This window comes from Haliotis rubra, unplaced genomic scaffold (genome assembly GCF_003918875.1).
Source record: "Haliotis rubra isolate DU_JTF1 unplaced genomic scaffold, ASM391887v1 Scf296, whole genome shotgun sequence".
NCBI classification, from domain to species: domain Eukaryota; kingdom Metazoa; phylum Mollusca; class Gastropoda; order Lepetellida; family Haliotidae; genus Haliotis; species Haliotis rubra.
Genome location: NW_025766964.1, coordinates 602,976 through 628,280, shown reverse-complemented (window position 1 = coordinate 628,280; position 25,305 = coordinate 602,976). Strand labels below are relative to the sequence as shown.

The window sequence follows — 25,305 nt, the reverse complement described above, 5'->3', positions numbered from 1 at the left end:
GCATCTCTTAAATCGAGCCCTGATACTGGTGTCCTTTGTTTATACTGGACGTGGTTTGTGTTGGTCAGCCTTGAACACTTTGTTAGTGGTCTGCATATGCTCTTTCAAACAGAATTGCCTAACTTGCACTCTTGGATTCCATGGGCATTCCAAAAGTGAATGAGATGTTCCCTTTAAGTTATGTCTTCACATTTTGTCTTGAGTACACACTACTTGTTACCTATATCCAGACAGGCTTGATATTGGTAATGATGGTCTGGTGTGATTCTTAGGTTGATGATGATATCCTGTATTTGCTGATCAATATAGAACGAACCGCAATGTCCTTTAGTGCTGAGGAACAAGTACATGAACGTTGAAAATATCATGCATGTGAATAGCTCAGACAGTAATCTGACATTTGATGAAACGAAAGCCTAACATTAGATATCTGTTTGTACTGTGGATCTATGGTGTAATGCTCTTCCTCCGAACCAGGCTCTGTGGTTGAATGGTGATTGACAAACACTCCGCCACAGTAGATTAGGACAATGCTGAAACAGTGAAAGAAATCTTGACATTCGTCTGTTGAGCATGGAAACAAGTCTTGAGATGATTTCATACAACTTTACACACTTCGCTGACTGACTTGTAAGGACTCTTTAGAAAAGGGAAAGTTAAACTGAAACGAGGATTATTTTGGATTCCAACAGATTTGAAGGCAGCAGGATCATTAACAGTCACAGCGAGTGGTCGCACGCAGAACTGGTGATTATGATGGTGTCATATTTAGATGAGGTCATTTAGTGTTTTCTAAATGATTGTCTGACATGCTTGATGACCGTGTATTTTTTCCAGTGATAATGGTGGTGTAATACTTCTATTCCGTGCTGTACTCGCTTGTACTGGGAGCGCCGTGACCTGATGGTCGGTGTGTAAGACAAGCTGGTGTTCCAGGACCTTTCCCAGACTACTAATAGATTGTTGTGATAACATTATATGGTGTGATTATGTAATGGGGCTGTGTGGTTAGCCGTGGAAGTGTTCTGTTATCCAGCAGAAAACCCAGTTTTGATTCCCCACAATGCACCATTGCAGGTGTCCTCACCAGGATATTGCAGGAATATTGTTAAATATAGTGAACGTTCTGTTCACTCACTAACCCACCCACTTGCTCTGTCCCATGCTGTCATATTGCTGGAATATTGCTAAAAGCGATGTAAAACCAAACAAACTCACTCACTCACTCACTCACTCACCGAAAACCTCTGGTCACCCTCCCCTGAGTGATATAATGTTTACAATGGACAGAACTAGATCAGTAGATGCCATTGTACAATGCAGCCATATCGTTACAACTGTCTATGTTAAGGTACAGGAGTTAAGATTACCTTAACGCTAAGACGACTTCATACTGTCAGTACTGCAGAAGGGGTCCTACTTCTAGTAGAAATTGATGTACTGAAGCTATCCCTGTATCACTGCACCCAGGGTTCCGTTGTACAAAACAACCTTAGCACTACAAATGTCACAGGTCTATAGTACGGTATGAGAGTTATAATCACCTTAACGCTAAGATTGAAATGAAATATTTGAAGGCCTCTCATGGTGTTCTGATGTATATGACGTGTAGCACCTATCTCCCCCATGTCAGTAGGCTTAGCTTCCATTAACCACATCGGTACAATGTGTGTAGCCCATTTCTTGTGTGCCCCACTGTGATATTGCTGGAATATTGCTAAAAGTGGGTAAAACCTTTCTCACTCACTAGCCTTAGAAGCAGTTCTCTAGACACTGGTAGTATGAAAACTGAAAATTCCAAGAAGTTCATATCTATCATGTATACAGGTATTTGGCAGTGCCATACATTATATGGAAAGTTAGAGGTATAATAGACAGTATTGGAGACTTGAATGATTGGTTCTCCGCCTAAATCTATACTAGCCTTGGGTCTGATTGGGTAATGAGCTGCTATTTCCTAAGTATTGACCGCAAGTAAATGAATTATGTTCTCGTTAAGCATTTGATTGCCTGTGCAATATTGAAAAGAATTAAAACAGCTTCATGATCAATGGATGGTTTTGATGTAAGTGTGTAATAAGATCTATCATAAGCTATAGTGTTAAAAATAGTGCAAATGTCACTTGCGAAAATCATATTGTTTACGTCATCAGGATGGCATTATTGACACCATTTAAATGTCGTGATGTAAGGTTGGAATGATGTGACACTGGTTTTCTAACTGGGAGGTCATAAGGATTGAGAAAGAATGGAGACAATTTTTTATACTCACATGTGTGTCTTACTGATTTTGCAGTATTCAGGAAAGAATTCATGTTGTACCCTTGCTAGTGCTCTATGTTGGTATGATAATAATCTGAATTCTTCAATGAAATAATATTCCAAACTGCATTTGACAAAAGAATATGTTTAAAAATGTTCAATTTACAGTAATATTTTGTCAACAGGTCTCGTTACATTTAGCTAGTTATTTCCAAAAGGATTGAGATTTTCCTTTTTGGCTAAACATTTAAAGTTAAATTTCTTACTTCATACACAAAATACAAATATTCTTGTTAGTTTTTGGCCTAAAAAAGTCAGATCAGGAAACATTTGTAAGGATACTTTAAGGCTTTTTTTTTAAAACTTTTCTTTTTGGTCGAGTAGGAATTTTATGCATTGAAGGATATATCGTAAGCTTCCCTTTGATATTCTTATAATCATAGTCTGCTGTACCTTTATACACATCTAATTTAGTTTTAACGTACAATTTTTAATAATTACTATATGTGGGACAAACAAATGCTGGGGGAAGATGGTCTGAGTGTCTGGAATGCTCCGACTGATATCTACGGGGATGTGTGTGAGTCGTATCCTATCAGCAAGTCACCAGTTAAAATGTGTGTTAATGTGATGAGGACATGAGGGGTTACTCGGCCAGGTGAGAAAGTTCACCACGCTACAGCGTATACAAGATAATGTGATTATCTACTACGTGACTGTCTCTCTGTAGGTGTTCACCTTTGCTCCTCGTCAGCGCTATCTTCACGTTGTTGTGCAGCTAACAACCACTGCTGTTGATGACGATCCATAGTCTGACTTAACTCTCCTCAGGAGTGTATACAGAATCAATTCTCTCTCCCTTTCCCCCAGACAAAACAAACAAGAAGCAAACACCCAATAACACAAAGAGAAACGTGTGTACCTGGTTATGTGTTTCATGTGCTCAGGTAAGCAGAAGAGTTTTATACAGATCCCTGTCGCGCATGCCTTGCTTTACTGGACGCTCAGCCTCACTGACTTGTTGATAGGAGTCCCTCAAAGGCATGGATTGTTGTCATAATATCAACCACTGGTTCGCTAGTGTTGGTTTCTTAACAGTCAGCATCATATAGCTCTGTCATTTCTCAGTGCAGAAGATAAACAATGTCTTGTTCAGTGTGCAAAATTTACACTGGTCCTCTGGTCCCTGGCTAGTAACAATTCATCAGGACCACTGAATGATAAGTTGCAGTGGTCCTGGTGGCCACTGAATTTTGTATTGATAGTCAAGTAAATCTACGAATGTTATTTTGGACCAGTGAAGTACACCCAGGACCACTAATTATTGTCCACTCACTGGTCCTGTGGTCTAGTGGGACATTTTAAAAGGTTTCTCTTCCTGTTGTTCAGAGGGAAAGAAACAATTATTTTATTTGCTCTAACAAAGGTGAATACAATGTGTAATATGCAGACTTGCACATTTTGTAAGGCGTATATAAGACTCCTCATATATATTGTAGGAGTTATGATCAACACTTAATCTGACAGTGATGTATTAAGTCAATAACATGCACTATCTAATCATTTCTCACCTCGGGGAATACGAGTTGAATACTCCCCAGGATATTAATGTTTTATTCTCCGTAAGTCCTGCACATGAAAGTATCTCAGATATGTAACTTTCCTTGAATAACTCGGTTATTAGGTAGTGTATATGGCTGGCAAGAAAATTGTTCAACTGATAACATAACAGTAATCTATCTCTCCACTATGTTGGTATCTCTCCGTTATGTTGGTATGTAGATCAGGAGGTGCTGTTGGTGTCACATCCTGTTGTATAGGATTGACTGACAGATTGCCAATATCACAACTGATCTTGAGATAAGCGTCAAGGCATTAACCATGTTAAATGTATTGCAATGTTAGAAATTTACTAAATGATATCAATATGTGTTGGAAACCTTTATCATAATGTGGTTTCGATTATGTTCATTGTGATTATATGCATGTGAATATTTTTACAAATGTATTCACACTTTCTTCTCACCCAGGAAATGGTATATTGCATATGATTTATTAGCTTGCTTCAAATAAATAAATATGTAAATAAATACCCTGATACAATACAATATTTCTACAAACTACTAGCAACAAGTACCCGTGAAGGTCCGGGTTAGAATATTGATCTTCAGTAACCCATGCTTGTCGTAAGAGGTGACTAACGGGATCGGGCGGTCAGGCTCACTGACTTGGTTGACTCATGTCATCGGTTCCAAATTACGCAGATTGATGCTCGTGATGTTGATCACTGGATTGTCTGGTCCAGACTCGATTATTTACAGACTGCCGCCATGTAGCTGGAATATTGCTGAGTGTGGTGTTAAACTAAACTCACTCACTCACTAGCAACAAGCTATAAAGGACATTATAAATGATGAGCAGAATATGAAAATATTCTTTGTTTAGGCCAGAACCTTTTAAGGAGCAAGAAAGAACTCTAAAAATTCAAGTTGTTTGATCCTTTTGGTAAAAGGCTTCATACCCATGGATCATGCATCGGTCCAGTATAGCGGTGTTGATATACAAATATGATAGCATATCATTACATTGCCAGCTTGTATGGATTGCATCAATATCCATACGTTGTGAAGTCATGCACATTAATGCAACCTGACAGCCCCTTAATTTACCCATAGGCTGTCGTTGTATGATACCATGCTGTATACCAGGTTGCTGAAACAGCCTTTCTTCCACCAAACAGTCTACAAATGATGTAATTTGCACTCATGTAACAGCTTGTAAATAATTTACTCGACATGACCTGAATTTTCTTCTACTGCCATATTCCTAAATGTTAGCATTGCTCATGCGAGATGAGTCTTATGGGTGATGTTCTGTACGATGTTCACCAATCCCCCATCAATCCTCATCCCTTGTCCTTGTCCTCGCTGACATTAACAGCAGAAGACTGTGCCAACTACACCTACCGTCCAACCCACCCAGGATGTGGTCCTGCTTTGTACATTGTCAAGACATCTCCGGCTGGGGAGACAGCTTGGAGGAGTCGATGATACCATATCCTAGTCAATTATGTTATGTATGTGTGAGTATAAATTGCTGCACGTGCATTGTGCCAATATGGCGATGTGTTACATATGAACCATGCAGCTTCATTGCTCAGATAGGTGGCAGAGGTGGAGACCGTGGTACATAAATAGCTGGTTCATTCATGTAGGAACGTGTTGTATACAGGATTAATTACTGTTTAATAATTACTGAGATGTTTGTTTGTGGCTAATCATTAGCCGACACGTTGTGTTATGTTGGTTAGGCTGAAACAATTAAAAATGTCTTTGGCTGTGATGTGGGATTTTAATCAGGTCATATTGTTTCTATCTTTGAATTGTGCTGCCTATAGAATTTTTTTTTATCCATTCACAAACATTTGAGACAAGTTTAACGAGTTACTGTAAGCTGAAGGCAAGAATTTATGGATGTGAACTTTTTTTTTTGAGGGACGCGACATTTCATATATTCTTACTTAGACCTTCATCAGGTGAATTCACTTCATGAGGAGGTGAAGGAGTAAGACTATACTGCGAAAAGTGTCCCTCAAAATAAAGAAGTTGACATCCATAAATTCTGGCCTTTTTGTGTGTCACGTCTAAATGCTGTTGACAGACTATGCTGGAAGCTACTTCAGGTACATGGGATTCTAAACAGGTGAGGGGAGGGACAGTGAGGGGCGGTGAGGTAGCCTAGTGGTTAAAACATTTGCTCGTCATGCCGAAGATCCGGGTTCGATTCCCCACAGTGGGTACAGTGTGTGAAGCCCATGATATTGCTGGAATAGTGTTAAAAGCAGCATAAAACTACACTCACTCACTCACTCACTCACTCACTCACTCACTCACTCACTCACTCACTCACTCACTCACTCACTCACTCACTCACTCACTCACTCACTCACTCACTCACTCACTCACTCACTCATTCACTCACAAGTGATGATATGATGTAGACTAGCAGTGTTTCATTGCCAAAGCTCAACACTTGAATAAAACACCCCTGATTCATTCAATTTTAAAATTTTTAACACCCACTTTCACAACTTCTTAAAAACATACCTCTCCATCAGTTTGAAATACATATGTATGACGCCTATGCCATGTGATAACCAATTGCACTTATAGCCTAACATGCCAAGGGTTATATTGGTATTGTCAGTGTGGTAAACATTAGCGGCAAGAAGTGCTATCATGGCGCTCCGGATATGTGAGAACATCCTTGCAATGTTATACAGCTTTATCATTTTCTTATATTGGATAAACATACCAATGAGATTTTAGATGAGTGTTATATTACATTACACCAACTTTTAGCAAAACCATCTTCCCAAACCATTTCAGAATATGGCTAACATCTGTGCAGAGTGCTAAATTTAGCTAATCAATAGCACGTTATTTGTAAAAAAATCAGGGCAAATATTGAATGAAATATCCTCAGTCGAGTGTCTCAAGACTGTGTATGTTGAATTCTTGCCTTACCAGAACCAGTGTACAACATCGATGGCAGCCATCATTTGATATCCCTCTGGGAAATCAAGCCCCAGTTTGCTAGTGGAGTACTAGAGCCTTGTCCAACACTAATCAGATTAATAGGTGTGTGTAGAAAGTTTCATTAAGTCATTTCATTTCTGAGAAATTGATCTTTAATTATGACGTGCATTTCACGAGTTCAAGGGCCATCCATGGGCTTATATATAACCAAGGTGGGCTTGTATTTGGACAGATTGGGACTCTTTAATTTTGTTGCGCAAAGTAATTTTTGATTTTCCTTAAATTTTTTAGTTCCTACAAAAAATCTGTGCCACCTAAGTGAGACATGTCCATTGTGCATGTAACATGTATCACGTATCACGTATCAGGAGTCTTGGTTTGTCCCCACCATGCTGACAATAAGGGATATGATGCTGTGACCAATGTTGGCTTCAGCTTTCCTTCTATATGTGCTGGGGGGCGGTGACCCGTGAAGGTCCGAGTTAGAATGAACCTTCAGTAACCCATGCTTGTCGTAAGAGGCGACTAACAGGAACGTGTGGTCAGGTTCGCTGGTTTGGTTGACACATGTCATCGGTTCCCAATTGCGCAGATCGATGCTCATGCTGTTGATCACTGGATTGTCTGGTTCAGACTCGATTATTTACAGACCGCCGCCATATAGCTGGAATATTGCTGAGTGTGGCGCAAAACTGAGGCAGCCTACTGGTTAAAGCATTCGCTCGTCACGCAGAAGATCCGGGTTCGATTCCCCACATTCCCCCGAGTTAAGTTAAAAAGTAGCAGAGCCTTAGCCAATCATGTTGCATTTGTATTGTAAGGGTTCCTAACCTGTTTTGCGCAACGCTGTTAATATTTTTCATATAAGTGATCTTCTTGTGACAAGAGATAATAAATATCACGAAAAATTTTGTGGACAGACTTTTAACACCTTGATAATTGATTTCATCACAGTCATGTGCATTAAATATAAAACAAATTATCTTAGATTTTCAGCTAGCCATTCGGGATAGGTTTAATAATATATTACTGGCCCGATTGACAATCAGCTAGCATTTGGCTAGGGGGCCAGTAGCTATTTTGAACGCTGCATACAAGGTGGCATAAACTTCATAAACATTCCATGGTATAAGTTTAATATAGCTATTACAATCATATCGCTGTTGTCGTTAACCCTCACTGACACACTGACAGGTCGCGTGTGTGACGGACCACACAGGAAGTGCGTGACAGACAGGTCCTTGGCAAGCCACTTAATGTATGTAACTGTTCGGGGAACTTCATCAGGAAGCAGTAATTAGACCTGTGTTTTACCACTGCTTGCCCCCTGACCTCTCCTCGACCTCTCACCTGCTGTAATTGTCAGTTGTCTAGCTACGTCATGAAGAACAATGGCAGCTGAAAGTCCTTGATGTCAGTTTGCGCAATAGTTTCCAAATTTTGCTATGCCCGAAAGTTACTAGTCCACAAAGTATTTCACAAGCCCGAAATTTGAATATAGACATGGGTTTCATCATTAAGCTGCTATTATGATAAACATATTTATCAAGCCATAAACTTGCATGATATAAAAGTGTATAATAACATAACAAGTCGGAGAGAGTGATATATTTATAAAATGACCCCATGAAAATTGGAGACTGGAGATTTACTGGCCTGACTGTATTTGTACAAGCCAGTGACTATTTCACACACTGCTTGGTACCCCTTCATGGCCTGACTGGTGTAATCTTATAATCCTAAACCAGTTGTAGTCACACTAATGTAGACTTCTAATCCTCTGTATTGTATCTACTCCAAACCATTCAAGATTGTGAAAATATGAAGATAAGTAAATTAAAAAATTACAAAAATACAGAGGACATTTTTATGTCAAAGATTTCTGTGAAATACTTATATATACTAAGAATTACAGAACTATAATTATACCAATAATAACATGACTATAATTATTGGTTCTGTACCTCTCAATACCCCTTGAACTGTTATTGTAAAATACTGTCAGTTCTCTACTGATCAAAAAGGATGATATTAAAAGATTGTGTGTTCCTCTGGATAAACTGACCTACTGTAATCTTCCATTGTTAATTCTCTGCTGTTCGATGACACAAGATAACAGTTGAAAACGATCTCTGGCGTGCTGGAGGCTGAAGTAACCCCTGTCAAGTCAGCAAGTGCTTTTCTGCTCTGAGTTAGACATGCTGGTGTGATAATTACTGATTAAGGCCTGGAACTGTCCTGGATACGCTGAATAAATGCCGTTTTATGGTACATAATATTGTCTGGAAACGAAACAAATTCAGCTTCCGCTACGCATGGCATATATATGTGTTGATGTTGACGGGACGTTGGAGGGTAGTGCATATTGATAATGATGTTCTGATGACTACTAATCTAACCATGTTTGTTCCGATATTTTGTAAGTACAGAGGAGATATGACGGAGAATATTTGATAAAATATGATTTATCTCACATTGAGTGACATGGAAAAGGCGATATATTCTTGAGTGGCCTAGCCACAGGGGGAAGTATCTCCTCTCCAACATCACAAGTTGAGAGAAATCATATTTCACTTGACACATATGTTCCTATTTGTTATAGGGCGGTGGGGTAGCCTAGTGGTTAAAGCATTTGCTCGTCACGCCGAAGACCCAGGTTCGATTCCCCACATTGGTACAATGTGTGAAGCCCATTTCTGGTGTTCCCCGTCGTGATATTGCTGGAATATTGCTAAAAGCAGCGTAAAACTAAACCCACTCACCTATTTGTTATATACTTGTAATAGAATTATTTTGTATATTTTACAGTGAGTCTGATTTGCTCGTTCCTAATTAACTCAGTCATTTATACTTTATAAAATTTACAGGTTCAATAAAAAAATCTATTTTTAAACAAAAAACATGGCACTGAATGAAAACAGGTGCAGGAACAGGTAACTTCAACACTAACGGATGTAGACGAGGCTACTCTGTTGCACAAAGCAAATCCTCTATCAGCTGGAGTGTTCTACATGACAGGCTGTTCATCAAATAGCAAAATCCATTTGGTGAAATGCAGATGTTGACACTAGGGAAAGAAGAAAGATGTGGCAGCGTTATTTTCTCTGCAGTGAACATGTAACTCTTCTGCAATTGCTGTGAAAATATCACTTTACTAAACTTATGAAATCTGCCTTTCACACTTTAAATATATGATAAAATATAATAAATATGACCTAAATTTTCGACTGTTTTGTGATCCACGGCATGTGTAGGTTGTGGACTCAGGTTTCGTTGACAGTTGTATCACTAAGTTACCATAACTACTGGTCCTGGGTTCAGATCGTAGATTGGCCTCGATTCTAAACCTTAGTTTCTTGACACACTTATGTGGGTTTCTCCAAAGTGGGAAATGTTTAAAGCTTGCATTAACTGGGGCTCTCCTTCCTCTTCAGACTCATGATCTAACAGAAATGCCTCTGAAAGGTTTTTACTCATGTAAAAACCTATATTAGTCACTCATTTGTGACATACAACTCTTTTGAAAAGCCTGAGCCATCATTTTCACTGAATAGTCAGTAAATCAGAGCAGAGTTCACACAGCAAGCCCATCAACCCCCTCCAAGTGTGCCTGTCTCTTCCTTATCATCCAGATTTATTACCAAGCTGATGGTTTTGAGCCAGTCAGCCTTTCATATTGGTTAGTTCCCAGCTGGATGGAGAAGGTATGGCTATCTATTTAGACATGCTGAGAGGCAGCAATGAACACCAGATGTTGCCCAGACCCTCACAGTCAGGGTGTTAGCCGCTCTCCACAGCATCCCCCAGTCTCTTGGACAAGGTATCCTGTAGTGTCCATCCTGATGCTCTCAGCCAGGGTGTTAGATGCTGTCCACAACACCCCCCAGTCTCTTGGACAAGGTATCTTGTGTCCAATCTGATCTTGAAGATGCTCTCAGTCAGGGTGTTGGGTGCTCTCTCTCAGTTGTCAGGACAACAGTATTTGAAGTGTCCAATCAGTGCCTATCTGTAGTCAGGATGTTAAAAAGCTCTCTCCCAGTTGTCAGGGCAACAGTATTTGAAGTGTCCAATCAGTGCCTATCTGTAGTCAGGATGTTGGGTGCTCTCTCCCAGTTGTCAGGACAACAGTATTTGAAGCGTCCAATCAGTGCCTATCTGAAGTCAGAATGTTGAGTGCTCTCTTCCAGTTGTCAGGGCAACAGTATTTGAAGTGTCCAATCAGTGCCTATCTGTAGTCAGGATGTTGGGTGCTCTCTCCCAGTTGTCAGGACAACAGTATTTGAAGTGTGCAATCAGTGCCTATCTGTAGTCAGGATGTTGAGTGCTCTCTCCCAGTTGTCAGGACAACAGTATTTGAAGTGTCCAATCAGTGCCTATCTGTAGTCAGGATGTTGGGTGCTCTCTCCCAGTTGTCAGGACAACAGTATTTGAAGCATCCAATCAGTGCCTATAGATATTCAGGATGTTGGGTGCTAGCTCTCATTTACATCCTGTATATACAAGCTGAAGTCTTCAATCAGTCACAACATATTCACAGTATAAAATTGCTAACTGACCTAAAAGAGGATCATTATCTCAGTTAATTTCTTAATTTACCATAAGTTGAAGATCATGGCAATATTGTTTATTTTCTCATAAATATATTGGTATGTGGTCCATATTTTCTTTCTTCTAAATACAAGTTAATACACCATGTCTACCCACCAAACTCAATTTTATGTAATTTGAACCTTTGTGTTTTTGCAGACTTCAACAATAAATATTTTATTACACAATCCGGTGTGTATTGATCCATTAAGTTAGGACACATTCCTTGGGTTTTTGGTTGTTTTTTCTCTTAAAGATGTAGTGCGAAAGAGTAATTGTTTTTACGTAAGAAGTATTATTTAAGACACAATACGCCATTTGATTGGATATTGATTACACTGATTTGATAATGTTGCGTTCTTTAAATAACTGTTAACAAAATCAATAATGTATCTAATGCAAAAGTTTCTTGTTACCACAGCTTTTAAGATAAGTTCAGAATTCAAGCAACACAGCAAGGTCCCCATGTACTGCTGATCTAAGCACATATTTGACATTTCAGACTATTGTAATGGTATATTCCTCAGAGCTTGCCCATGTGTTACAGCTAGTGTATATGTGACAATAGACACTCACTGTGATATAAACCTTGTAACTCCATGGCTTGTGCTGCTCAGATAGGATCAGATCAAAGGCATAATTCTTTCCTTGTCCCTTTCAATAACATTGAGTCTGTGTTGATCATGATAAAGAGGTCCCTTTGTCACAGAGGTCAGGATATGGCTTGTTCAACAAGACCTTGCTGTGAAAGACGCCTTTCAGCCAGACCTCAGCCAGACCTCAGCACCTTTTCAGTTGTCTGTACTTAAAGGAATCTTACTCTATAGATATGAAGTTATACCTGGGAGTGTGCCATTAACAAATATTATGTTGTAGAATTCTATAGCCATAGTCATTAGCCAGGGCGGTGGTTCCAAGAAACAGGTCACAGTAGTTAAATCGTATCTCCCTTGCATATGCCAGATTCAGAGATGCGTGTGTAAGTGAGTGCAGATACTGTACCTCGATCCTTTTTGAACACACGAAACATTTATGTATTTGTCTGTGAATGTATAAAAACACTTGAATATATTTTCGAGGAAACTAGGTTGACAGCTGAATGAAAGATAGTTTGCACTTATTTTGTAATTGTATACTCCTCAATATTTGCTAAGGACCAAACGGTCATCTTCAAAGTGATGTCCTTTGTAAACGTTGAGTGGTATAAGTCAATTTTTTAACACTATATTGTTACCTATTCCTTTCACTGGAGTTTAATCATGCTTGTTTCCTAATCAAAGGCTGTGTATGCATGGAATGAACAATTTCCAGCGAGACCTTGTGGGTTTTCACTGCATTATCTCAATATAGATCATCTTTTACATGACATGGTGATGTAACTTAGTTGTAGCTGAATCGGTGTCTGTACAGTGGTCTTGTGTCGGCACGGTGATTCAGTAGGGGTGCCAGTTGTCTCCCCTCGCCATGCCAGAAATCAATGATTGTGGTTCGTATGCCCGATTTGCTGTGATTATGTCATGTGGATAGTTAGCACCATTCCCCTCTTGTGGTATGAGACTTGCAGTACCACTACCAGGCTTCCAACCACATCAAGGCCAAGTATAACCGGAATACAGTTCAGTGTGGCCTATGCCAATGTCACTAACTACACTTGTTATGCATTGGGTTTCACGGGTGTGTATTGGTCACAGGTCTGGCTTTAATGACATATGTCGTAGCGTCGCTTCACATACCCTTGAGGGGCAGTTGGGTAGCCTAGTGGTTAGAGCGTTCGCTTGTCACGCCGAAACATGTGTTCGATTCCACACATGGGTACAACGTGTGACGCCAATTTCTGGTGTCTCCTGCCGTGATATTAACGGAATATTGCTAAAAGTGGCGTAAAACTAAGCCAATTTCTGGCGCCGTGATATTAAAGGAATATTGCTAAAAGCGGCGTTAGACTATACTCGCTCACATACCCAGTAAAATACCACTGATCCTTCAGCGTGTGCCCCAGCAAATATTTACTTCATTACTTACTTCATCAATAGCTGTAGTTTCTGATATCTGTGTCGTGTAAACAGGTCTTGAAGGATGAAATACTATTCAGATCACGCACTCACTCACTCACTCACTAGATATATAGATGATAAAGAAAGAAGCATTTGACTTGTACTGGATAGATTGTTGTGGTCAGTGAACTTTGATAATCAGCTGTACACGACCAAGAAACCAGTTTTATTAGAATGACCTCTTCCCCTGACAATGGTGTCCAGTGTGTGTGATGAACTTGTCACCTGGGATGGCTAACCTCCAGTTGCTTGTGTCTTTAGTCAATGGCTGCATGCATGTGTGACCCCTCAGTAACATTATCCCTGATTTCCTGCTGCAGTGGTAACCGAACTTGTTAATAGAATGGCCATTCAGTTGAAGACATTTGTCATGCAGGGAACAGTATTATCTTGAGATGTCATCTTGTTTACTGCAGTTCTTCTGGGAATAATGTTTAATAAGACTAATATGTAAATTAGTGATGTATGAAAATAACTTTGAATAAGTTCACCATTTCCAGTATTTCTAATTAGTTATATTTGAATTTTGGAAAACGCAATGGGAAACAAACAGAATATTCATTGTTTTGAAGAATATATCAGTATTTGGAAATGGTGTTGGAATTTAAAAAAATAAGTGCAAAAAAACTCTCAATGGACATGAAATTTGTCGTAAATGAATAAAATGGTGAAAGTCACCTTCGGTGAATAAAATGGTAGAGATAATCTTCAGTTTGACTTCTTTACCCATAAAGACATTTCTTTAATCAGAAAATCAACAAATGGCAATGAATAACAAAAAGGCACATTCTAATTCTCTGTCATTGTCAGAAATGGAGGCCAAATTACCTTTTCAGTTATGTACAAGTACTTTGTCATGTGGTGGAAAACTTCCTGATGTGTGACGCTTCAACAAATTGATCTTAGCGCTAAGACAATAATACTCCAATACTGCCCCATTGATATATAATAGTTGTAGCACTTTGATCGCCTTATTGAATAGGACCTTGATGGAGAAGTTAATGATCAATAGCACTGCAACAATACGTCTTGTTACAGTGTGATAGTAAGGTGGTCATACAACTTATGAAGTTTGAGTCTGTATGAACTATGGTATCAAATATTTAAAGTTTTTTTCGTATCATGTATGATTTCCTTGTTTTGTACGTTCTATCTATTCATTACAATAAGCCAATGTACCGGAAGTCCTTTCACGGTTATAACTCTGTTAGTTGCTCCTTAGTCTCACAGTCCCTAAACCACATTATTTTCCCTACTGCCAAGCCCTCTCTGCAGTGCTAAAGCCCTAAATAAAGCAAGTCTAGATTTCCTCGGGTTCAGGAATCTGAATCTCTGGTCTCCCTAGGGCTCCTTTTCAATATAAATGGGCTTGTTTGTTACTATCAAAATTATATATATTCAGAGACTAAGCCTTAGTCTAGTTGCTCCTGTTTGGTTTGTGGAATGAATAATGTTGTTTTGTGTTTACAGGGCGGTTACGGACCCTCGTGACGGCAAACGGGTGGCGCTCAAGAAGATGCCAAATGTCTTCCAAAACCTCATCTCCTGTAAACGGGTGTACCGAGAACTTCGGATGCTCTGCCACTTCAGGCACGATAACGTAAGTCACACAACTACTTTCGATTTAAGTAGATATTCATATTTATGTTTGGATTGTATCACTTCTTTAGGGAAAGGTGACCGAATGATATATTATAATAGTAGTTTCAGTTGGGTACCAAATTGTGAAAGGCTTGCAGCTGGCAACATCTTTCTCAGCCTGAGAGCCAGAGCTGTAGCCAGAGCCTGTGCCAGCTGCTAAACTGATCAGCGGCCAAACAGGTCAGGATGTTCATCATAACTATCGTCATTGGTTTATCAGGTTTTGTCTTTAATATGTCTATGGCAGAACAGACCACCGCCATATAGCTGGAATATTGCTGAGTGCGGCGTAAAACTAAACTCACTCACTCTATGGCAGAAATTTTGTTGGCTACAGTCTTAAACAGAAAGAACAACCATGTTGTGCTTTGTAAACATTCATGTGCATATGATGTAGCTGAAATCATACCATCTGTTGTTTGGTGCATCTCAAACCCAGACCCAATGACATGTCTGGGAGGCTGTTCCATGTTGACACCATACCCCCTCACACCACCCCACACACAGTTTTTCCCATCTTGGGCTGAGAGATGGCTTGAACCAAGTTCTGGTAGATTCCGAAACTATGCCACCAATAGAGAATGCTGAATCGGCAATCCAATGGCTAAATCTGTCCGTTGATGCCCTTCTGTACACACTGCTGGGCGAAATATTCAAGCTGAAGTCATCACAGTTTTAGGACTTTAATCAGAATTTACACAGACTCCTTACTGCTTGAATTTATGTGTCAGCCATGAACTGTGCTTATTTCTGGACAAAGGGCATAGAGTGAATTGGATTTCCTTTCAAAGTGCCCAAATTTCAAGCAAAGGTTTTACCAATAAAACCCGAATGAATTAAAGCAACAAAATCAGATAAAAGTAACTGGCCTCACAATAAATTAGTCTCAGGTGGTACCCTTAGGGCTAACCTTGAGCTTATTTGTCATGACAAAGGTTTGGGTTTGTTATTCCTGCATGGGTGGACCGAGTGAACCAGTTCTTGGAGTACCCTGGAATTAAACTCCATCTGTGCACAGATAGGCTCTGGGGCGGTGGGGTAGCCAAGTGGTTAAGGCGTTTGCTTGTCACGCCGAAGACCCGGGTTGGATTCCCCACATGGGTACAATGTGTGAACCCATTTCTGGTGTCCCCCTTTGTGATATTGCTGGAATATTGCTAAAAGCGGCGTAAAACTAAAATCAGAGATGTAAAAGTAAACTCACTCACTCACTCACAAAGTGGCTTTAGATTTTTAAAAAAGCCAGAGTCCCGGTCCACAAAGTGTTGAACGTCGTAACACTATACTTTACCATAGGCTTATGAATGGCGTAATGCTACGAACATTTTGTGAATAGGGTCCCAGATTTTGATAACCTCGGCAGATCATTATATTATTGTCCTTGACATTTGTCTGTATGGACCGCATTAATTGGCAACTGTACCTGGGTTTACACAAAGGCTTGGTGACCCTGGTGACCTCCCTTATATATAGTATCACCTGGACAGTGACTCCTTGCACTGGCCACATGGCTTTGTACAAGCCTTTGGTACTGGAAGTGTTTGTACATTGCCCTGTCCTCAATTGACAGAAGCCATGTGTCACATCTGTCAGCTTAATGGGTGTCCATTGGCAACAAACATTTAAATTCATGTGCAGACAAGCCACTGTAATGTACAATATATTTAAATAAATTACAGAGTTTAAAAAATATATGTTTGTGGTAAAGTTAATATGAGTTATACTGTCAGCTTTGCAATCCCAAAATTGTTTCAAGGCACATGTTAAAGCAGGGATAGAGTTCTAAACATGTGTAGGGGCCATCTCAAAACATGTTTGCCTGCGATAAGATCAGTGTTTTCTCAAATTGCCTTAACTTCTTTGCCTTGTGAAAAAATGTTATAATGAACAGCAGTTCCAACGTTTGTAAAGTACTGAAATTCATTGAAATATTTCGTCATAATTTTGGTAAAACCAATCAGGAGAAAGTGTTCTAAAATTATGAACACAGCACTGCAGAGGTCAAGTTAAGCTAAAAATAGCCCTAGTGAAGGAACAGTGAGGTGGGATCGGGAATCAAAATAGTTGTCTTTGGTTTAACCATTTGACACCATTATGATATCCAGAACAATGTTCTGAAAGTGGGCTGAGTAGAATAAGTGCTTAGTCAGCATGTCTATTTTCTATAAAGTGCGACAATTGTGGGAGTAGGTCCCAGGTCAGGTGATAAGATCTCCAGCCCTTCTCTGGCAACTGTTGGGGAAGAATGCCTCCACGCCTTAGCAGTGGAAGTGACTGTTTACTTTGAGGCTTATGTTTCAACACAGACCAGGATTCCACCTGGGCGGAAGATTAGCCCATAGATATAGTCCCAGCAGAAGTGAATTATCTAGAGTGGAATGCCCTTTCAACCTTAAACTTGTGGGACCCCAAAAAACTAATGTTACTTCATAGCTTTTAAATGTGTTCACCGCAGCCCAAGACACTTTCTTCAATTTTCATGAACACAGTCGGCACAGTTAAAAAACAGTATCTGTTAAACGCTGTTGAGGTTATCAGGGGGCGGTGGGGTAGCCTAGTGGTTAAAGCGTTCGCTCGTCACGCCGGGTTTGATTCCCCACATCAGTACAGTGTGTGAAGCCCATTTCCAGTGTCCCCTGCTGCGATATTGCTGGAATATTGCTAAAAGCGGCGTAAAACCATACTCACTCACTCACTGTTGAGATGAAACTAAAATCAATCTGTTACGTCCCTCTTTTGTTGCGATGTAATAACAAAGAGCATTATAGATGCTTAGTTGGGTAATCAAAGTTGTGTGACTGAAAATTGAGATTCTGACTGAACAAAATTTGTTAAGTATCATTAATGTTTTCGGGATTGTGTTTGTTTTATGAAACTATTTGCAGTCTTTACTTCAGAAGTCACGACTCATTTATGGGTTTCCCGGGGCTGTCTAACCAGGAGGGGCAGTGGGGTAGCCTTGTGGTTAATACATTCACTCATCATGCCAGGGACCCGGGTTCATTCCTCACATTGGTACAATGTGTGAAGCCCATTTCTGGTGTCCCCTACCGTGATATTGCTGGAATATTGCTAAAAACAATGTAAAACTAAACTCACTCTAACCAGAATTCCCTACGAGATCAAACATTGCATTGACTCTATTGCCAGTAACATGTTGTCGTTTTCTGTTTCAGGTCCTATCATCGTTAGATATACTTCAGCCTCCCCACATAGACTTCTTCCAAGAAATGTATCCTTTGTCTACAGACACTGACAAGTTTGGGACTCGCAAAACATTTTCGGAATATTTTTCATGAAATACGGTAGATACATTTGAGTTCGGTTGATATGAAATATTGATTTTCTCACATTACTGGTGCTCCATGCAACATTCAGAATGGTAATTGTTTGTTAGAAATTTACTTTCTTTTATGTTTCTACAGGATATTATCCATTTTGCATATAGAGAAAGCACCTAGGTGTTTTTCCCTTACCAAAATACAGCTTTACCCCAAAAATATGAAAAGGTATGACTTTGTCGTTGTCAATGTCAGAATATGGAGGGTTTTTTGCCTGTACCAGTTAATATTTATGATTGCAGGGTACTGCTACCTGTGTTTTCACCTGCCCTGCCTAGTCTAAACATGCAAGGCAGGAATAGGCTGGGGGCTGCGTGAATGTCACCCTGCTGTGTAGGTGGCGCACTGTATATGTCAGAGTTGGCGCACATGTGTGTTCTGTTGGTAATATCATGTGCTGTAAACTTCAGCCTCAAATAGCAACTGAGGCGTTGGACATTTAAGCCTTTCATTCTTAACTAATTCGTTTACAAGCCCTTGGTCCAGAATTGTAAATGTCTTAAGTTGGTTTTTGATTCTGCAGAATATTGTGTTTCATGTTGGTTGTTGACATTCTGATATGAGTTTCCACAGTTTTCGTCTTTTATGCACACATACATATTTGTAGGGCAAGTCGAGGAGAATTGGAATAGGTGTGTTGATCAGGGTGTCATTCACAGACTCACAAGTAGTTTTGACCTGTGAAGATCAGACTTAGAACTGGTCTTCAGCAACCCATTCTTGTCTTAAGGGGGCAGTGGGGTAGCCTAATGGTTAAAGCATTCGCTCATCACACTGAAGACCTGGGTTTGAGTCCCCACATGGGTACAATGTGTGAAGCCCATTTCTGGTGTCCCCCGCCGTGATATTGCTGGAATATTGCTAAAAGCGTTGTAAAACTAAAATCACTTACTCACTCTTAAGGGGCCACTAATGAGATCGGATCATCAGGCTCACTGACTTGATTGACTGATGTCATTGTATCCCAGTGGTGTAGATCAATGCTCATGTTGTTGATCACTGGATTGTCTGGTCCAGATTCAATTATTCACAGACCACCACCACATAGCTGGAATATTGCTTGTGGTTTGGTCTTCCTGACAGTATAGGAATGATATTGCCTGCATAGAGGTGTACCAAATTGAGAAACCAAATTGAGTCTCCTCCAAAGTCATTTCTATTTAGGGGCGGTGAGATAGCCATGTCTTTGAAGCTTTCACTCCTCAATGCGAAGGCCCGGTTTCAATTCCCCAAATGGGTACAATGTGTGAAGCCCATTTCTGGTGTCCCTGGCCGTGATATTGCTGGAAAATTGCTAAAAGCAGCGTAAAAATTCACTCGCTCACTCACTCACTCACTCACTCACTCACTCACTCACTCACTCACTCACTCACTCACTCACTCACTCACTCACTCACTCACTCACTCACTCACTCACAAAAGGTAATCCTTACAACATTTGCTAACACAGGTCTCTGTTGGTAGATGGACTGTTGTAGAGTAGGTAGCTTGAAGATTGTTTGTTGGTTGCTTGGTAGCACATCCCTCGATGAACAAGATATAAAACAGGGATTGTGATTAGTAAGCTGTAAATGACCTGGTTGCCAAATATGATCTCACTAGTGATTCAGTTGTGTCTGTGTCCGTCATGCAGTTTCAAGGAGGAAGCTGAAGTTTTAACAGATGTCAGATGTAAGCAAGGATTTCTAGAGAAAAATTAAGCCTAATATCTTTCTATCTCTACTTGTCGTCAAAAAACTAAACGTGTGGGAACACCCAAGATATCAATTTGTTATGTGGGAAAAAAACATTCAAATAACAGTAATACCAGTCATTTCAAGTTCTGACCCCTAAGATCCAGGGTAGAATAGGTCTTCAGCAACCCATGCTTGGAACAAAAGGCGACTATGCTTGTCGTCAGAGGCGACTAACAGGATCGGGTGGTCAGGCTTGCTGACTTGGTTGACACTTGTCATCGGTTCCCAATTGTGCAGATCGATGCTCATGTTGTTGATCACTGGATTGTCTGGTCCAGACTCGATTATTTACAGACCGCCGCCATATAGCTGGAATATTGCTGAGTGCGGCGTAAAACTAAACTCACTCACTCACTCACTCACTCACTCACTCACTCACTCACTCACTCACTCACTCACTCACTCACTCACTCACAGATCCTTCTAACTCAGTATTTGACATGAAGTGTGAACTGTTTCCACCTTTCTTCAATAATTGAACATAGAGAAATCTTCCTAAAGCTTATCCTATACGAGTAAGGAATGGCGTTTATTTTAACCATACCTGGATTATATTTAGTGGAACCCGCGTCATTGGTACTCAGTCTGTCTATACCATTTTCGTAGCAGAAAGAAATCGATCTCTCACAGAAAATCAGGTAGAGAGCTACCATATTGGCAGGTTCTTGAATAGCTGTTCAGCTTCATATAACCGTTCTTGAAGTGGGTGAAACTGAGTGACCAATCAATTAAATTTCAGACTCTCTTCCCTTGAACATAAGTGTCTGTGGTTAATTTTTCCGATGAAATTTGGATGAGATTTATGTAAGAAAGGCTTTTTAAAGGTTAGATTAGTAATTCCTAGTAAATGAACAAGTCAATATGGGTAGAAATGCTAGAGAGAGGCGTCAAATGGAAATATTGGATGATTGATGTAACAAGAATCACAGTTGTGAATTATTTTTGGATTGCTGAGACATAGTAACTGGGAGTGGAGTCGATACTGTTAAAATAGATTTTCGACATGACGTCAGGTTTAGGAACTGTACACTTTAAGGGCTATTACCGTGATTACAAGTATTCCAAACAGCAGGCTCGTTGGAAAATAGATGCTATTTTATTCAGTACATTCTTTGTAAAACTTTGTGATCATAGCTTCAGGAGTGTTTTCTTCGTTGTCTTACATCATATGCTATACAGCTATTAGACCTGCATTTTGCCTCGTGTCACCTGAAGAAGGCCCATAAAAATATATGATGGCAAATGGGTGCAGATTTTTTTCTACCTGTGAGTGAGTGAGCTTAGTTTTACGCCACACTCGTCAATATTCCAGCTATATGGCGGTGGTCTGTAAATAATTTAGTCTGGACCAGACAATCCAGTGATCAACAGCATGAGCATTGATCTGCACAATTGGGAACCGATGACATGTGTCAACCAAGTCAGCGAGCCTGACCACCCGATCCTGTTAGTCGCCTCTTACGACAATCATGGGTTACTGAAGGCTCATTCTAACCCGGACCTTCATGGGTCACATAGCATTCAGGATTACCTCTTTGTTCTGTAGGCGCTGGGGTAGCTTAGTGGTTAAAGTGTCTGCTTGTCAAGCCAGAGACCAAGGTTCAATTTCCCACATGGGTATAACGTGTGAAGCCAATTTCTGGTGTCCCCGCCGTGATATTGCTGGAATGTTGTATAAGCAGCGTAAAACCCTTACTCGCACTCCTTTGTCAGGGGTGGAAATAACTTTAAAATTGCTAGTGTACTCCGGTACAGTGGCACATGTAAAATCACTTGCCCTGATTATTTTTTTTCTACTATACCGGACGTTTTCTTGTTGATTTTTTTAAATAAACAACATAATTAACATTGGAAAGTCAACTGGACACCGGTACAGTGTGATATACAAATTTGCTTGCCCGACAGAAAAAAAACACTGGACTCGGACATCGGGCAATGGGTTATTTCCACCCCTGCTTTGTTCTGTTGAAATAGGAGTGATCTCTACAAGGCATATCATTAGTTACCTGTATACAACTTTGAATAATGAAATTCGGGATTTGAAATTTGTATCTACACTTGCTGCAGACATAGTGATTATTGCCCTCTGTGTCAGCCCAGATACATCCCTGAATGTAACAGATATTGAGCTATGTTTTCCCTTCCCGGCCCACTCGGTACCCCTGGTCAGTGTGTGGACCATCTTGCCACAGATTCTATAGAATGAGAAGGAGGGAAAGGTGTGAAATTCTTGCACTGGTGTTTCTTGCAAACAGTTTTTTGTCACCTTATGCAATCTACGATATTTTCTGTAATTTTGGACGTTCTTTAAGACGTGTAGGTGCACTAGGCTTCCTGGTATGATTTGAACAACCTTGGGACGATCAGTTCATGTGTGCACAACAAACTGGCCATGTTTGTATCAGTCTCCCGGCTGTTTGACTGACCTGTCAGCAGAGGGCGCAGCTGATTGACAGCTTGTCGCAGACAGGTCATGATGCATGTATAGTACATCGGAATTAATTACCAGAATGGATTATCCCAGTTCAGATGAGACAGGTACACAATCGTAGGGAGAACAGGTTGAGGTGTTTTAGTTCGGGGGTGGGTGGGGTGGTGTCATATTTCAAGTTCACATTGCCCCGTCCCAATGTCCGAGTTTTGGATATTCAAAAGTGTGTTTGGTTAAAGTCTTTGAATGGCATTTACATGAAGAAGTAAGAATACACTCCAAAACGTTGAGTTCCGTAAATCCCAACTGAAGTAGTCGACATCTATAAATTCTTGCCTTAATGTAATTGGTTACTTTGTATGAAATAGTTTTAAGGAAAATACATAATATAAATATATATGACTGTTCATATAGAATCATTACATGTCACTGGTCCCCGTCCCCCCCCTCTCTCTCTCTCTCTCTCTTTCTCTCTCGATCTCTCGACCCGGGTTCGAATTCCCACATGGGTACATTGTGTGAAGCCCATTTCTGGTGTCCCCTGCCGTGATGTTGCTGGAATATTGCTAAAAGCTGCATAAAAAAACTCAGTCAGTCGTCTAAAGGTACTTGAAATTAACCCATATACTTTTCACTGAAAGAATAATGTCAGTTATATTTCCTCTCACTCGGGGCTTGTGTTTTGCATGAAGCTGACACACTACAGTGAATCCCTAACTCGGTGGCTGACGCACCACGACACCCACTCATATACTCACACACCTGCCTATCTCCCAACCCACCGGTGTATCCTGTAACGCACCCACTGACATGGTCACTTAAGGAAACCCATTAATCCAATAGTGTCACAGTATATAGAATTGTTAGGGATTAACTATGAATATTACACAGAAAACTATGTTATATTTGAAGGCTGTTAATATTCTGAGATATACTTGTATATTTTGAATGAGTTATTGTTTGTCATATGTAGTCATTTTGGATGCGGTTTCAGTAACATTAAACCGACTTGAAAAAGGATTGGGTAGTTTTCCAGATACGTGTATTCTGAAAAATACCAAGCCTATGGCTGTGTCAGGCTGTGTTGGCGAGGCAAATAAATTGGTGTTGGGTCGTTAGAAGAAAGTTTGTATGACTAGCACAGCTATCCAGAGAAAGCTGACCTCTTGAACTAATTAAATCAACAAAGGTGTTTAGTACCTACTCTTTCTCGGTGGGATTATACAAAACCTATAGACTGTTTACGAGAGAATGAACGGTGTATCTTGAAATACCTTTGTCTACAGTGTAGGTGGGAGCTTTGGGCAGAGTGAAGCCCGTCTCTTCTAAATACAGATTTAATTTGTTCCGCGGCCATTTGAGTTGAGCAGGACTCAAGTCTGTAAACCTGTGGTCAATATTGACTGACCAAAATAACCAGTAGATGCCAATGACCTATAACTGTCACACTGACCAATCAGATCTTTTGTTACTGAACAGCTGTCCAATCATTGATTGTGTTATAAAAATGGTTGTAGTGGTAACTTGCCATCAATAGCTTGGCTGTTTGCCATGTCTATGATTTGTGGGTCAAGTCCTGACCCAATTGGTTGTTATTAGCATGTTTTTTCTCACCTATTTAGTCCAAAAAGGTGTTGGCTGTTAGTTGAAGATTCCAGCCACCTTGTTAGCAAAACTAGACCAAGCAACCTCGATGTCCTACTTTACATCTATTTAGACAAGCTGGCACCTGTAGAAAGATTTAAGGTGCTTTCACAGTTGATCTGATTTCCAAGCTTCAGAAAAATACCAACTAGGTTTGTTTTTTAAATTTATTTCAAAGCCGGCTTTGAATAAAAAAATTTGTTCAGTGATAAACACCGGTTCTTTGAATTTGCTGTGATAATTTATCAGATTTGTTTCTGTTGTCAGATATGGGATATGTTGTGTATGATTGTAGTTCTTTTGTTCTCAGGTATCGCGTGATTATGATGTACACACACGTCATAGTTTTACTTTGCAAGTACATATTTCTTTCTGAAGCTTGTCATTATTGTGGCTGACAAGCTGTTGATAGAGTGAATCCTGTGACCCAGTTTCATGGGTCCTGTCTTCATGATTCAAATGTCACAGCAGTCAGCTTCGATTCTGGGCCTTTGTTTTCTCAAACAGCTGTGACTTCCTATTCACACCCATTTATAACAATGGGTTAATCCACATCACAGTGGGGATTGTGCCATGTGGCAGAGTAAGGGTAGTCAGTTGAAGTTCGATTGTATTCCAAGGTTTGATTAATAGTGTTATATGCTAACTTACCAGATTTATTTGCTATACAAACAGAAACAGCTGTTACTAGGATGGAGAATGTTGCATATTCCCGCGAACTCACATTGAACTCATATTTTATGAAAATATAAATTGAATATTTAGATAAAAATCTCATCAGAAATAAGTGTAGATACCTTCTTACTGTATCATGTATCTAAAACATCAGGTCATACACTTCAGAGACAATTGAGTATGTAATCTTAGTAATTTTACAAGAATATTGTCCTAAAACTAACAAAGTACTACTATTTCTGTAAATATTATTAATTAGTAAGGTTTTGTGTATATTTTCTGTTCCACAGATCTTGACACATCTGATCAAATACTTGTCAATATTTTTTTATAACTTCAACATAAAAATAAACTTGTGTTAATTCTTTAAAGAACTAAAATAGGACATAATGTGAA

General features: G+C 39.8%; 1 protein-coding gene across 1 annotated transcript in view; it reads left to right on the top strand.

Moving 5' to 3' along the window:
- Nucleotides 1-25,305, top strand: part of LOC124282224 (serine/threonine-protein kinase NLK-like) — a 66,790-nt gene that overhangs the window by 23,306 nt on the left and 18,179 nt on the right. The window contains exons 2-3 of the mRNA XM_046718181.1: nucleotides 14,912-15,041; nucleotides 18,259-18,314. Of these exons, the coding sequence (XP_046574137.1) occupies nucleotides 14,912-15,041; nucleotides 18,259-18,314 (186 nt within the window). The remainder of the gene's footprint in view (nucleotides 1-14,911; nucleotides 15,042-18,258; nucleotides 18,315-25,305) is intronic.